At 41.3% G+C, this 16,823-nt stretch overlaps 3 gene segments (V, D, J or C); 1 reads left to right on the top strand and 2 right to left on the bottom strand.

The window, feature by feature from the left end:
* The window catches only part of LOC113568146 (Ig kappa chain V region Mem5-like), a 256,254-nt gene extending 256,102 nt beyond the window's left edge, over positions 1 to 152 (bottom strand). The window contains 1 exon segment of the V gene segment in view: positions 38 to 152. Within this exon segment, the coding sequence occupies positions 38 to 89 (52 nt within the window).
* LOC113568143 (Ig kappa chain V region Mem5-like) overlaps positions 1 to 6,959 on the bottom strand; it is a 125,925-nt gene extending 118,966 nt beyond the window's left edge. Inside the window, 2 exon segments of the V gene segment in view lie at positions 6,225 to 6,519; positions 6,849 to 6,959. Coding sequence covers positions 6,225 to 6,519; positions 6,849 to 6,900 — 347 coding nt within the window.
* LOC113568144 (Ig kappa chain V-III region MOPC 63-like) overlaps positions 1 to 16,823 on the top strand; it is a 230,176-nt gene that overhangs the window by 201,532 nt on the left and 11,821 nt on the right.

The raw sequence follows: 16,823 nt of genomic DNA, 5'->3' as shown, positions 1-16,823 counted from the left end.
TACAAATGAACACTAAACTTATTTCAGTTTGTCTCACCCTGAGTGAGGAGTCCCAGGGTCCCCAGCAGTAGAATGAGTGACATCATCATTGTGCTGTGTGTCAGTGTGTGTTAAAGGACTGAACACTCTCTGATCACCACTACAGCTCTTAAAGTGTGTGGAGTAGTGAAGCAGCTCACATATGCAAACAAGACAACTACAACTCTCTGATACACACACATGCCTGTAGAACAGGGTCAAGGTTTTTGCTGCTAATATTCATTAAGAGAGTTTGTGAATCTCATGTGGTAATAATTTATGGGAAACATCACAGTTGTTTCTACTGATCTTCTAATACAGAACTCTAAGCTCAGCAACAGTCATACATTACATATTATTTGAAATATTTCTTCCAGATGTCATATTTTAAACACACACACAAACAAACACTCATGTATATATACATATATAAATATATATAAATATATATATATATATATATATATATATATATATATATATATATATATATATATATATATATATATATATATATATATATATATATATATATATATATATATATATATATACCACAAGTACAGCTGTGTAGGGTTTTAATATTGCTGCTCTAGTTGTTTGTTCTTAAAGGTAAGTTCTGGGTAAGATCTTTATTGCCTTTCTGATTTGAGCAGGTAGCACAAAATACCATGTTTATCTCTACTGACAGGGGGCGCTGTGGTAACAAAGCTTTAACATTTAAAAGGAACTGAAATATAATAAATGAAATGTCTAAAGAAAAGTACACTCGTACTATACACTAGTACACTAGTACTGGTTCTAGTACTAGAACCAGTTAAACAGCACAGAGATTTTTGAAGTCCTCCTCTTACTGTAACATCAGTCTGTATAAGAGAGGACTAACTTTAAGGTTAAGGTTTCTTCTAACAGGTATCACTCAAAGATCTGAGAACATTACACAACATCTGAATTCTTGATTAAACAAAAACCCCAGTAATACAAGTACTAAAAACACTGATAATCATAACCATGAAATACAGAAGTAACAAACAATATTTAAGGAAGTGAGACATTAAAATAATGTAAAAAAAATATGAGAGACTAGGACAATGTCAACAGTTCAGAAACGTAAGGCAGGCAAAGAAGATTTGGCAAAGACTGACTGAACAAACAGAGCTTAGAAAAGGAAGCTTAGAAAAGCAAAACACAGATGAGACTAACAATCTGGGGATTGGCAACGAACAGGAGGTTTGTGGCAAGTGTAGTTCTTGCAGAAGGCAGGACAGCTGTCTGTACTGGTTCTTTATTGGTATTTATAGATGGGTGTGTTCAGTAGTGAGTGTATTCAGCAGTGAGTTTGGGTGTTCAGTAGTGACAGAGTGTGTTGTGGTTCCTCTCCTCCATAGAGTGTGTTATTGTGCTGTATCCATCCTACCTGCAGTAGGTCCCAACTGCAGCAGTGCAGTCTTTGTGCAGTCTGACTGAGGGAGGTTTTTGTACGACTCTCCAACACTGTGTGAACAGCCAGCTACTACTAATGTAATATGCACTCTGACAGTAATAATCTCCTGCATCTTTAGTCTGGACTCCTCTGATGGTCAGAGTGAAATCAGTTCCAGATCCACTACCACTGAAATGAACTGGAGTTCCTGACTGTATGTTAGTAGCCCTGTAGATCAGGAGTTTAGGAGCTTCACCAGGTTTCTGCAGGTACCAGGCAAGATAGTTGTTATTATTATGTACTGCAGAGTTGGTTCTACAGTTGATGGTGACTGTGTCTCCTGGAAGAGCAGATTTCACTGAATCCTGAGTCACTGTTACCTGACCTCTGGATCCTATAAAATGAATACAAAACACAAAAAAGCTAAAAGTATTCTTTTATTTAGTAGTTAAACTTTTGTAGTGCATTGTGAATTGTGCATTTTAAATAAGAGTAGTAGACCTGTGTCACATGGATAGTTCACCACAGCAGTAAAGCTGGTGAGTTACCTTGAGTCCAGAGGACTAGTGTTCATGTGTGTATGTGTGTGTGTATAAAAGTGCCCATTTTTGGAATCTGAATTGGAATTGGAGTTAGCCAGAGTTCAGGAGTCTAATGGCTTCTGGGAAGAAGCTGTTGCACAGTCTGGAGGTGTGGGACTGGATGCTGCGGTACCTTCTTCAAGATGGCAAAAGGGTGAACAGTACATGTGAGGGGTGTGTGGGGTCTTTCACAATGTTGGTGGCTTTCCAGATGCAGTGTGTTATGTAGATGTCCGTGATGGCGGGAAGAGAGACCCCAATGATCTTCTCAGCTGTTCTCACTATTCTCTGGAGGGTCTTGCGGTCAAAGGTGGTGCAGTTCCCAAACCAGGTAATGATGCAGCTGCTCAGGATGCTCTCTACAATACCTCTATAGAAGGTAGTGAGGATGGCTTTCCTCAGCTTCCGAAGGAAGTAAAGATGTTGCTGGGCTCTCTTGGTGATGGAACTGGTGTTCAGGGTCCAGGTGAGGTTCTCTGCTAAGTGAACACTAAGGAACTTGATGTTCTTGACGATCTCCACTTAGCAGCCGTTGATGGCAAGCAGGGAGTGATCTTGCCTTGCTCTCCTGAAGTCAACAACCATTTCTTTTGTCTTGTCAACATTCAGATACAGGTTGTTGACCTTACACCAGCTCACCAGTTCTCGCACCTCCTCTCTGTATACTGACTCGTTGTCTTTGTTGATGAGACCCACCACGGTCGTGTGATCAGCGAACTTGATGATGTGATTCAAACTGTGCATCGCTGCACAGTTATGAGTCAGCAGTGTGAACAGCAGAGGGCTGAGTACGCTGCCCTGGGGAGCACCAGTACTCAGTGTGGTGGTGTTGGAAGTGCTGCTCCCGATCTAGACTGACTGAAGTCTATGAACAGCATTCTTATGTAGGTGCCCTTTTTATCCAGATGTGTAAGTGCCAGATGAAGTGTGCTAGAGGTGGCATCATCTGTAGAGCGGTTGGAGCGGTTTGCAAACTGCAGGGGATCCAAAGAAGGGGGAAGCTGGGTTTTGATGTGTATCATGAAGAGTCTTTTGAAGCACTTCATGATGATGGATGTGAGTGCGATGGGACGGTAGTCACTGAGACATGACACTGTGGGCTTCTTAGGCACGGGGACGATGGTGGTAGTCTTGAAGCATGTTGGGACAATGGTGCAGTTCAGAGAGATACTGAAGATGTCTGTCAGGACATCTGCAAGCTGGTCAGCACATTCTCTGAGCACACGACCCGGGATGTTGTATGGTCCAGCAGCTTTCCATGGGTTAAGTACACGCAGAGTATGCCTCACATCATCCGCAGTCAGGCACAGCACCTGGTCATTTTGCGGAGGGATGAACTTTTCTGCTGCAACGTTGTTCTGTGCTTCAAACCGTGCATAGAAGTCATTCAGTGCATCTGGGAGGGTGGCATCACTGTCACAGGAAGGTGATGTTTTCCTGTAGTTAGTAATGGCCTGAATGCCCTCCCGTGTGTCTTGGAAGTGTCCATGGATCCTCTGTGCGTGTGCATGCTTTGCTTCCCTGATCACACGTGGCAGATGGGCTCTCGCTTTTCTGAGAGTGTCTCTGTCACCCGTTCTGAAGGCTGAGTCTTGGGTCCTCAGTAGCATGCCCACCTCAGCAGTCATCCATGGCTTCTGGTTGGGGTATGCGATGATGGTCTTGGAGACAGTAACATCATCAGTGCACTTGCTGATGTAGCCAGTCTCTGATGTTGTATACTCCTCCAGTGTTACCATCAGTAGCAGCCTCCTTGAATGTGATCCAAGTCGTCTGCTCAAAACAGTCCTGAAGAGCAGAGATGGCTCCCGCTGGCCAGGTTCTCACCTGCTTCAGAAGCCGTTTCGAGCATCTGACGATCGGTCTATATGCAGGGATCAACATTACAGACATGTGATCAGAGTATCCGAGGTGGGCGCGGTATGCACCGGGGATGTTTGTGTAAACAAGATCCAGCACATTTGCTGCTCTTGTTGCAAAATTCACATGTTGATGGAATTTAGGCAGTACTGACTTGAGATTTGTGTGGTTGAAATCTCCGGTGACAATAAACAGTCTGTCTGGGTGTACGTTCTGCAGTTCACTAATCGCTACTTACAACTCCTGGAGAGCCTCTCGTGTATCTGCACTGGTTGGAATGTACAGCGCGATTATAAACACGGTAAATAAAAAGGTCTGCATCTGACAATAACAAACTCCACCAGCGGGAGCATTACTTATTGACAAGCACAGAGCTTTTACACGAGGACTCATTGATATAAATGCATACTCCTCTGCTGCGTGTTTTGCCGGAGAGTGCATTGTCTCTATCGGCAGGGATTGAGACTAATCCCGCCATATGAATGGCGGCGTCTGGAATACTGTTGCTGAGCCACGTTTCAGTAAAGACTAAAACACAGCAGTCTCTGAACTCTCGCTGTGTAGTCTGCTGGAGTTTGATGCAGTCATGAAGTGTTAAACTCACAGGACTATAAACACTCCCAGAGCACTGAAGCAGGTGCTGCATATGCAAAGTTTCCTCCCCCCTCCCTCCCAGTATGAACATTACATCTCTAAATGACCTCTGAGCAAACCCAGACCCTGACAAAGTGAACAATATTATTAACACAGTCAAAGGTAAAAAAAAACAAAAAAAAAAAACATCTTAAGCAAACCTTGATAGCGCTCGGTTTAAAAGTGACACAATCAAATATGATGGCAATTACAGTGTGTTGTGCTGGACTGTGTTGTGTTGGACAGAATTGTACTTCAGTATGTTGTACTTTAGTGTGTTGTACTGGAGTGTGTTGTTCTGGAGTGTGTTGTTCTGGAGTGTGTTGTGCAGGTTACCCAGGGCTGTAAACGCGAATCTGTTTCACCCGCCCCAACTGTTATACTGCTGTTGTACTGTTGTAGTTGTTATATTAATATTATACTTTTTGCATATAGCTGTGTGGAGAGACTAGTTTTACTTCTTCATTTTTAATCTGAACACTATCTAACATTATGTAAACAGGCAAAGCAAAGAATGACCAATAATACACTGTCAAGAGTGTATTTAAATGTGTATTTGTATTTAAATGTGTATATGTGTAATTCTTGACTAAATTTAGATTAAGAATAAAAAGTGTATTTCTCAAATAAAGAAATGAATGAATACATGAAAGCTTCTGTTCAGGGTTTGCAGAGTATTTTTATTACATTAATTCACTGATATCACTCCATCACGCTCTCCTCACGCACTAGTTTAATCCCTTTAGTTGTGTTTGGTGTTACATGATGTAGTCATGTTGTAGCTGTAGATTTGTGTATAAACAGAGCCTATGTGTTTTCTCTTTGTTTTTATAATAGCCAGTGAGATGGAGAAGATGTTGATCTTTTTGATTTCTTTTGTTTCATTTTGTCCGGTTGTTTGCAACCCTGTCCAGATGCCAGGTATTCCCTGCACTGTCGGTTGTGCTGGCATTGGCACACTAGCAAACCTTTGATGTTTTAGATTTTTGTTTCCCTGTGTGATGGAATCCCTTCACGGTTGTCCACCTTGTTGTGTTAAGAATATGATTAATCTGCCCTGCCCTATGGTCCGCCTCAGTACTGCACCCTGGTTTCAGTTTTTCTGTTTCCTCCTCTTAGGAGGAAACATTTTATCGGATTTAATAATAATGGGAATATTTGGAAGTTACATTAAATTATATCATTGATATCAATCATTGATATGATAATTGCTTGCATTGTAAATACTGGTTTATAACTTTGCAGAGTTTTTATGGATTAAATGTGTTTTTATGGATCTTCATATAACAAACATGATTTGATCATGTTATATCATACATGAAGTAATATTTCCCTGAGATAAATTCCCATGGTGGTCTAGTATGCAAGTGATTCTAGATTTACAACTTGTCTACCCCACACCTTCCTACCATATAATCAGATGTCAGAACATTCATATAATTATTGGTTTTAACAAGAGGGAGACAATAACCTTTTTAAAATTGCTGTCTGGTTCATTTCAAGGAAAGGTGTTTACCTGACCTGCTGTATATATACTTATGAAAGTACCCATTTTAAAAAGCTCAGTACTGTAGTGTTTTGGAGTTAAACTGAGTTGAGTGCAGCATTAGTAGCTGTGGAGCTGGTCTCAGCTCAGTCTGTGTTTGAGTCAGAGCAGTTCCTCTACAGCTGAGGGAGGTTTTTGTATGGCGCTCTAACACTGTGTGAATGGATAAGCCTCATCTTGCTGACAGTAGTAATCTCCTGCATCTTCAGCCTGGACTCCAGTGATGACAAGTGTGAACTCTCTGTTGTATCCGCTTCCACTGAAACGATCTGGAATCCCAGACTGACGGGTAGTTGCATAATAGATCAGGAGTTTAGGAGCTTCTCCGGGTTTCTGCAGGTACCAGTGGAGGTCATCATCAATATCCACACTGGCCCTGCAGCTGATAGTAACAGTCTGTCCTGGTGTAACAGACTGAGATCCTGGAGACTGAGTCAGGAGTATCTCCCCAAAGGATTCTTAAAAATGGAAGAAAGCATTGAAATGCATTATATTATTGCCAAATTTCACAATATTTGAAATGATTAAAGATAAATAATGTACTCAAAATATTTGAAAAGTAGATATTCTTATCCACTTATCCATGTCTTTGCACTAAATTATTATCATTAAATATTATCATTAATATAATAATAGTTAATAGTTGCCCTACATCACCTTACAATTGTAATACCCCATTAAATTGTACACAGCTGATGAAGGACCTCTGTCCTGGTTCATCCTGTTTTACCTGGAATCTTCCTCAGATATATATATACACAAAAGAACAGCAAAACATTCCTCTCACCCTGAGTGAGGAGTCCCAGGGTCCCCAGCAGTAGAATGAGTGATATCATCATTGTGCTGTGTGTCAGTGTGTGTTAAAGGACTGAACACTCTCTGATCACCACTACAGCTCTTAAAGTGTGTGGAGCAGTGAAGCAGCTCACATATGCAAACAAAACAACTGACATTTTGCTTCACAGCACTAGTTTGTATGTCTGATTCACTTTATCAAATAAATGATTGAATCACTCCTCTTCTCTCCACTTATCTCTCTATTCTCTTAGAGTTTTCAGTAAGCTTCTCTTATGTGCTGCACTTTCACATTCAGTCATTATTTTTTTATACTTTTTCCTGACATAATTGAGCTCATGTTGGTATTGATGGCACCCAAGCTATATGAATAAGACTGCCACCTAGTGATGCATAGAGATAGCAGCAAGTTTAAGCAATACAGTACACATTTCCTCCTACCTTACTAAGAAAGTCTTAGTAATTACAATTCTCTATCTTTTTTTCTAGAAGTAGAGGATAGACAGCATCTGACCTCGAGCCACTTTAGGGGAATATTCTGCCCCATAACAAAACAGGCTCCCTACAGCAGACAGTACTCTGGGTCTCAGAGCATCAAGATGAGTATGCAACTGCAGCCCTGATATGGAGTGTTATGGTATTTCAGCAAAAATATGTCTAACCTCTGCTGGACAGTGGTGGAGGAGGACTTGGAGGATCTGAGTGCAAACTTGCACAAACCTTTCAGCTGGATGGTGTGCAGCTGAGCGAATGTGTTTGACACGGTTGGCCTTTAGGAATGCAGCGAACTCCTGTGCAATGCATTGTGGTCCATTATCACTATATCATCAGTTGTGGAGTCCATGAACTCCACTTTAGGCCACTTTGAATGGGCGACCACAACGTATGGCCTTCACTTGGGCCTGCAAAGTCCATGTGTGTATGTTGCCACGGTTACTAGGCCAAACCATCGAGTGGAGAGAAGCATGGCACAGCATTTTCTGAATCTGCTGGCAGGGCTGACAATTCTTAGCCTGAAGCTCAATGTGAGCATCAGGACCAGACCACCACACACAGCTACAGGCTTTAGCCTTCATTCTGACCTCCCCAGGATGGCCAGTGTGCAACTCTTCAAGGATTCTGGAGCTCAGTTTAGGAGGGATAGTGACTCTCATGGCCCATATTAAGCACCCTTGCTGCACAGTTCATTGCACTGAGTAAGGAAAGGTGTCAGCTCACTGACTCAAGGTGTTCTGCATCAGTATGTCCTGTTACCAGAATATCATCCAGATAGCAGTGGACATTAAGTAGCCCTTGTAGTATCTGGTCCATAGCCTTATGAATGATAGCTGGCACTGAGGCAATACAATTGGCAGGTGATTATAACAAACAAGGCCCTTCTGATGGTGATTGTCAGGAGCTTTTGTGAATTTTTTTCAAACTGCATTTGCAGATAGGTCTGGGATAAGTCTCTATCTATCTATCTATCTATCTATCTATCTATCTATCTATCTATCTATCTATCTATCTATCTATCTATCTATCTATCTATCTATCTATCTCTCTCTCTCTCTCTCTCTCTCTCTCACACACACACACACACACACACACACACACACACACACATACACCTTAGAATTTATACTTGCAAAAAAATATTTAAAAAATTTATAATTACAAAAAATATTTATGATGACTTCTCATTCCATTGCATTTGTTGCACCTATTGCAATGAAGGAGACTCAAATGGTTATTTAGGATCCACTTATAGAAATTAAAACTGAGGAACAGAGCCATCAGGTGAGGATAAACAACACCAAATGCAGAGTCAAGAACCAGAACAAGAGTGGAGCACAGGGACACAAACACAGGATGTATAAACCAAAACAAGATCCAAAAGACAAACTCCAAAGAACTGGCCAATGGTACAGTACACAATCAGTCAGAATAGATGTAGGATTCTCAGAACACAAGGGAAGATTTCACAATCAACATAAGAAACCAGCAAGTGTTTACACACATACAGACAGGTGAAAGGATATATTACTAAAATTAAGAGTTTTCATTCTCATTATACATGAGTATAATGAAATTTCATTGACAGCCTTCCCAAGCAGCAAAATACACAAAATATATAGCAAAAAATACAAAAGAAACAGCAAAATACAAAGCTACACATTTTCATGGATGGCAGAATGGTTGTTCACAATTGATTTTACACTATAATTTACAGGTGACATAAACAGCAGGGTGGTGAGTGGTTTGAGATAACAGTGTGAGTTGAGCAGTTGAGAGCAGGTTGCAGTATAAATGAGGTACTCTATAGAATTGTGTTGTTCAGTAATGATTTAATGCAGTTTGGTTCCTCTCCTCCACAGAGTGTGTTATTGTGCTGTATCACATCCTCCACCTAAACACCTGAAGTAGGTCCCAGCTGCAGCCATGCAGTCTCTGTGCAGTCTGATTGAAGAAGGTTTTTGTACGACTCTCTAACAATGTGTGAACACATCAATACTATGAACACTCTGACAGTAATAATCTCCTGCATCTTCAGTCTGGACTCCTCTGATGGTCAGAGTAAAGTCAGATCCAGATCCACTACCACTGAAACGAGCTGGAATCCCAGACTGACGGTTTGATGCATAATAGATCAGGAGTTTAGGAGCTTCTCCAGGTTTCTGCAGGTACCAGTGTAGATAATGTCCATAGCTGCTGTGATAATACACTGCAGGGTTGGTTCTACAGCTGATGGTGACTGTGTCTCCTGGAAGAGCAGATTTCACTAAATCCTGGGTCACTGTTACCTTCCCTCTGGATCCTGGACAAAAAAAAAGAACAAAAACAAAAAAGTAAAAAATTACTTGTATGTACTTTAGTTTAGTTTACTAAATCTGTGAAAAGTGCATTTTAAATAAGAATAGTAGACCTGTGTCACAGTATAGTTCACCACAGAGGTAAAGCAGTGAGTTACCTTGAGTCCAGAGGAGCAGTGTGCAGATGAAGATGGGGATCAAAGTCATGGTTGCTGTGAGTGAAGTTGCTGGGGCAGGCAGCTCTCACTCATGATGTGTTAAACTCACAGAACTATAAACACTCCCAGAGCACTGAAGCAGGTGCTGCACATGCAAAGTGACCTCTCTGTATTAATACACATCTACCAAATACTCTTTGTGACCTCTCTGTATTAATACATGTTTACCAAATACTCTCTGTGGCCTCTCTGTATTAATACACGTCTACCGAATACTCTCTGTGGCCTCTCTGTATTAATACACGTCTACCAAACACTCTCTGTGGCCTCTCTGTATTAATACCCGAACACCAAATACTTTCTGTGGCCTCTGTCTGATGTAATGACCCCACTGAATACCTCTTACATAACCGTATTTAGCAGAACCAACCATACTAGATAACTATAAACTTTATAATATAATGTAATATATAGATGCTCTTAAAGGTCAAGTAGTATTTCTATTTAATATAAACAATGTCAGAAAACTATGGTACAGTGTGCTGATTATTGGAGAACTGGAGCTAAAGATCAGATCAAGAGAGAATGATAAATAAGAAGTATCTAGTAAATGTTATGTAAAGATTTCTAAACGTGTGTGGTGTAGTGCGCCTAGTCCCTGCTCTGTACAGGATCTCTGTTGTGCCTGCGGTCTACATACTTTCCACAAAGGGTGCTGGTGAGTTGTACAGTGGATGTCTAAGATGTGAAGCAGAGTGTTCTGACCAGAGTAGAAGAACAGAACTGCAGTTACAGCCACAGCAGCTCACTGACTCTTAGTGCTGCATTTAGGGAAGATGAGGAGGAGCTCTACCATCTTCCATGATGACCTCAGTCAGTTGTAATGTAATGTAACACACTTATACAGCCCTGATCAATGGAGTTTACAGTCTGAAGAATGCTCTTTTTCCTTAATTCACCTCTCTGTGTTTGATTCTTGGGTTTTGCTATCACTGCAATAAAGCTTCATTTTGAACTTGGTCTGTTCTTGTATAATTTTAATAGTCATTATCTGCACTATAAGATTCTTTGGTCTGGAGTGTGTTTTACTGGAGTGTGTTGTGCTTGAGTAAGTTGGTTTAATAAGTTTAACATCTGCAAAAAGTATTGTTCTATTCTGGGAAGGAGCAGGTTTCTCAGGGTTGTAAACACAAATCTGTTTCACCCCACTGCTCTCGCTCTCTTTCACTCTGACTGGTATTGACTTTACTAGAGACTAGTTTCAGTTCTTCATTTTTATCTGAACATTACATACACAGGCAAAGGAAATAATTACCAATAAAACAGTATCAAGATTAAATAAAAATTACATTCTCAACTAAGTACATTTAGATAATGAATAAAAAATGTATTTAGCAAATAAAGAAATAAATGAATGAATGAGTTTGCAGGGTATTTTATTATTTAAATGTTATGACCTCATCTAGGCTTAAGACTGTAACAAGAGTTTTGTGTTAAGAATGTAAATGGAAGAAACCTCAGAGGAGATCATCGTAGTTCAAGGTGTGCCAGTGTGTAGGTGCGGTGCAGGTGCAGCCAGTGCAGTTCAGAAGCAGCCCTTCACTCTCTGTTCTCTAATGGTGAATTACACATGAGCAGACAGCACTCTTTAGGAGAAAGGACTTCCCGATGTGGGGACTGTTTAGGAGAAAGGACTTCCTGATGTGGGGACTCTTTAGGAGGAAGGACTTCCTGATGTGGGGACTCTTTAGGAGGAAGGACTTCCTGTCTGCTTGTGTTCTGGTCCTCCTGGGCTTCCTCCTTCTCTTTGGTTTGTGTGGTTGAGCTGTGGCAGGTATTCAGGCTCAGATATGTGTCCTATTCATTATCACATTATCATCATTCACTACACACACACGGACACACACACACACACAGACATACACACTCTCTTCTCACATTCTCACATTCCTTAGAAATATGTGTGTGTGTGTGTGTGTGTGTGTGTGTGTAGACCAGCTGATTAAACTGACTCTGCTGGTTCTTGGTTCCTAGCAGTTTGGTCTCGTTTACTCTCTCTGTATTGAGTTTGTTTGTCTCCTTTAAGGAGTTTGTGTTTTGCCTCCTTTTCCATGTATCCTGTGTTTTAATCTTTATGTAGCTTTTGTGTGTAGTTTATGTGTGTAGTTTATATACGAGCATTTGGGTCTTTATCTACTGTGGATTTCTCATGCTGAAGGTTTTTGTTGTTTGTTTATGTTTCTTTTGTTTACTTTGCTTCTGTTACCTTTGGGATCATTGACTGTATTTCCAGTCTGTTACAGCAAGGTTTTGACCACTAGCTGAATCAATCCTTGTACATGTTGTATAACTCCAGGTGAGGTCTGAACCACACTGTGACCAATTCATCCATTTCTGTGATTACCATCATGTGGTTCTCTCACTACTCAGCACAGACATCTGCTGGTATACAAAGTTATTTTCTCCTCTTCTATAAATTATTGTAATGTATTACTGTACTACTGTCCATCATTACAGTAGAAGCTGAGTCTAGTCTGGATGGTGGAATCCCTTCACTCTTGTAGATCACTTGATGTTTGCTGTTCTGGATGTGCATTTATGGTCCTGGTATATGATTATTCAGAGTCAGTACTGCACCCTGGTTTTCATTTTTCTGTTGTTCTTCCTGAGGCAACCATTTTAATTGACTAAATAAAAGTGTAAAAGGTTCTTTTTCATTGAAAATGCAAAATGTTGGTATCAGTAATACAAATGATTGAATTGTTAATGTTTGTTAAAAAATCTTTATTAATTGTGTGTGATATTTTCAGGTTTTTAAGCAGACCCAAATAAAATGAATTCATTTCTTTCAACTTCAATAAAATACTAAATCATTTCAAATTAACAATAAATTATTCAGGTTGCAATTATAGTTCCCTTCTTAGCATAGCAAAACTGTTTAGCTTGTGTGAAAAATGTTAAATTTATGAATTTTTCCCTGTGGTAAAATTCCCAGGATGATGTATTCAGCTACACTTCAACAGTAATTCTAGATTTTCACCTTGTCTGTCCCATCATTACCTGGCATGATCCAGAAATTCAGTTAGCAGGACTTTAAAATAACTATTTTATTCTAAAAAGAAGGAAGAATTAACTAATTAAAACAGCAGTAAAATGATTAAAAGAATCAAGATTAACTCAGACCAGTTCACTAGGTAGTGATCACCTGTCCTTATACACCACAGTGATGTTCATATATTACTGCCTTTGTCCAGAACCTGAGTGTGGAAGCAGGACGTTATCAGGGGTTGGTTTAAAGGAAAGACATTAACCTGCTACATATGTAGTGATGTAAGTATCTATTACACAATGATGACAATTTAAAAGAACAAGCAGTTCAGTACTGTAGTGTTTTGGAGTTGATGAGTTGAGTTGAGTGCAGATTTAGCAGCTCTGCAGCTGATCTCAGATTAGTCTGTATTTGAGTCAGAGCAGTTCCTCTACAACTGAGGGAGGTTTTTGTACGGTGCTCTAACAATGTGTGAGTGGCCAGTTGTTGCTCTGTTGACAGTAGTAATCTCCTGCATCTTGAGCCTGGACTCCAGTGATTTTTAGAGTAAATTCTGTACCAGATCCACTACCACTCAAACGATTTGGAATCCCAGACTGATGGTTTGATGCAGCATAGATCAGGAGTTTAGGAACTTCTCCAGGTTTCTGTAGATACCAGTGGAGGTAACTACCAACACTCCCACTGGCCCTGCAGCTGATAGCCACAGTTTGTCCTGGTTGAAAAGACTGAGATCCTGGAGATTGAGTCAGGATTTTCTCCCCAAAGGATTCTAAAAATAATCACATACAAAATAACATTTACATTTGGAAGAATTTTAAATAAATAAAATCAAAATAAAATCCAAATTAAAAACATTGTAACTCTGAAAATAAAAAGAACAAAAATCAGTACAAATAAACATGAACATCCAAAATCAAGTAAAAATGAAAACTAAACTTATTTCAGTTTGTCTCACCCTGAGTGAGGAGTCCCAGGGTCCCCAGCAGTAGAATGAGTGACATCATCATTGTGCTGTGTGTCAGTGTGTGTTAAAGGACTGAACACTCTCTGATCACCACTACAGCTCTTAAAGTGTGTGGAGCAGTGAAGCAGCTCACATATGCAAACAGGACAACTGACATTTCACCTCACAGCACTAGTTTGTACGTCTGATTCACTTTATCATATAAATGAAAGAATCACTCCTCTTCTCTCCTCTTCTCTCTCTCCTCTTAGAACTCTCAGTAATCCTCCCTTATGTGCTGCACTCTCACATTCAGTCATGATTTTTCTACACTTGGTTTTCCTGACATTGAAGATCATGTTGGTATTGATGACGCCTGTGTTATGTCTGCATCAGCACAACATTTAGAAAAGACAGTATGTAATGTCTACATTCAATAACACTATGGACATGTGGAAGTTGAATTGGAACTCTCCTTTTTACTAGGTCATTCACCCAAGCTATGTGAATAACACTGCCACCTAGTGGTGAATATAGATAGCAGCAAGTTTAAGCAATACACATTTCCTCCCACCTTATTAAGAAAGTCTTAGTAATTACAGTTTTTCTAGAGTTAGAGGGTAGACGGCATTTGACCCTGAGCCAGTCCAGGGGAATATTCTGCCCCATAACAGGACAGGCCGCCTATAGCAGACAGTACTCTGGGTCTCAGAGTATCAAGATGAGTACAAAACTGCTGGCCCTGATCTGGAGTATTATGGTAGGTCAGCAAAAATGTGTCTAACCTCTGCTGGATACTGGTGGAGGAAGACTTGGAGGAGAAACTTGCACAAACCTTTCAGATGGATGGGGTGCAGCTGAGTAAATGTTTCAAGTTTCAAGTTTGAAATTTCGTTTATTTGTCACATACATAGTCATTCACAGTAAAACTTGCCGTGAAATGTTTTTGTGAGTGCTCTCTCCAAACTGAAGAAAGAAACGGGTGCGTAAGGAAAATAAAAAAATAAATACTTTTTTTATAGATATACAAAAAATATATAACAATGTAAATACAATATATGTATAATATGTATATATACACAATGTACAATGTATATATGGATGTATGTGTATGTACACAATTTGCAATTCCAGTTTGCAAATTTACAGATTTACAGTCACATGGTGGTGGTGGTCCCCACACTTTATCAATTGCTTTGATTCAGGGCCCGAATGGCCTGTGGGAAGAAGCTCCTCTTCAGTCTCTCTGTATTGATGTTCAGGGAGCAAAAGCGCTTCCCTGACCTCAACAGAGAAAAGAGCCTGTTGTTGGGATGGGTGGGGTCCTTCACAATACTCCTAGCCTTGGTCTGGCACCGCTTGTAAAAGATGGTCTACAGGTCAGGAAGTTCTGTATGAGTGATGCGCTCTGCTGAACGCACCACCTTCTGGAGTGCTTGTCTGTCCTGCTTGGTGCTGTTCCCAAACCAGACTGTGATGTTCCCCGTGAGGATGCTCTCGATAGTGCAGGTGTAGAAGTTCCGCAGTACCTTGGAGGGCAGTCTGAAGTCTCTTAGGCGTCTGAGGTGGTGAAGACGCTGATGAGCCTTCTTTGCTAGGGAGTTGGGGTGGCGGGACCAGGACAGGTCCTGCGAGATGTGAACTCCAAGGTACCTGAAACTGTCTACTCTCGCCAACGTGGTTCCACTGATCCTCACAGGTTGGTAGTGCCGCTCCTGCTCCTTGCTGCAGTCCAAAATCAGCTCCTTTGTCTTGCTGACATTTAGGAGGAGATTATTTCCCTGGCAACAGTTTTCCAGGTGTTTAATCTCCTCCAGGTAGGCCCTCTCATCGTTGTCCAAGGTCAGGCCCATAACGACAGTATTGTCAGCAAACTTGACAATGATGGTGGAGCTGGAAGTGGCTGCGCAGTCGTAGGTGTACAGAGAGTAGAACAGGGGCTTAGGACATAACCCTGAGGAGCTCCAGTGCTGAGTGTGAGGGTGGATGAGACACAGTTGCCCACCCGTATTGATTGTGGTCTGTCTGTTAGGAAGTTGGAGATCCAGTCGTACAGGGATGTATGCAGTCCTAGATCCTCCAACTTAGTAGTGAGTAGGGAGGGGATGATAGTGTTAAATGCTGAACTGTAGACGAAAAACAACATTTTAACATAATTACCCCTCCCTTTGTCCAGGTGGGTCAGTGTGGTGTGGAGCAGATGTGCAATTGCATCATCAGTGGAGCGGTTGCGGCAGTATGCAAACTGCAGTGGGTCCATGGAGGCTGGCAGTGAAGAGGTGATGAAGTCTCTGACTAGCTTTTCAAAGCACTTCATCACGACTGATGTGAGGGCAACAGGGCGATAGTCATTGAGACCGGAGGCTCGAAGTTTCTTTGGGACGGGGACGATGGTGGATTGCTTGAAGCTGGATGGGACGGTATCGAGTGTCAGGGAGATATTGAAGATGTCGATGAATACTGGGGATAGCTGGTCTGCGCAGGCTTTGAGGACTCTCCCACAGATACCGTCTGGTCCCGCCGTGTTCCTGGTATTCACTCTTTTAAAAACTCTTCTCACGTCACTCTCCATGATGATTAGAGGGCACTGTTCTATGCGGGGCTCTGCACATGCACCGTTGGCTGCACCAATAGCACCATTGGAGCTGTTATCGCTAGCGCTGTTAGCATTAACGCTACAGGATGTAGCCTCGAAGTGAGAGAAGAACGTGTTTAGCTCGTTCGCCAGAGACTCATCCGCACTCATCAGTCCGGAGGGTGGGCTCCTGTAGTCCGTGATCATCCATAGTCCCTGCCACAGGGATCTAGAGCCACTCTGTTGGAACTGTGTCTCTAGTTTCCTCCTGTAGCGCAACTTCGCCTCCCTCACCGCCCTGTGCACTCCATATGCCGCAGACTTGTACTCGTCCATGTTCCCGCTGATGATACCCGCATTGTAGGCAGCAGTGTCAGAGTTCAGAGCCTCGTGGATGGTTTTGTCCACCCGGGGCTTCTGGTTGGGAAACTTCTTGATGGTGGCTCT

Source organism: Electrophorus electricus, chromosome 4, assembly GCF_041902795.1.
Source record: "Electrophorus electricus isolate QZ-2024a chromosome 4, ASM4190279v1, whole genome shotgun sequence".
In the NCBI taxonomy this organism is placed as follows: Eukaryota; Metazoa; Chordata; class Actinopteri; order Gymnotiformes; family Gymnotidae; genus Electrophorus; species Electrophorus electricus.
Note: the sequence above shows the minus strand (reverse complement) of the source record. Positions and strands in the feature narration are given on the sequence as shown.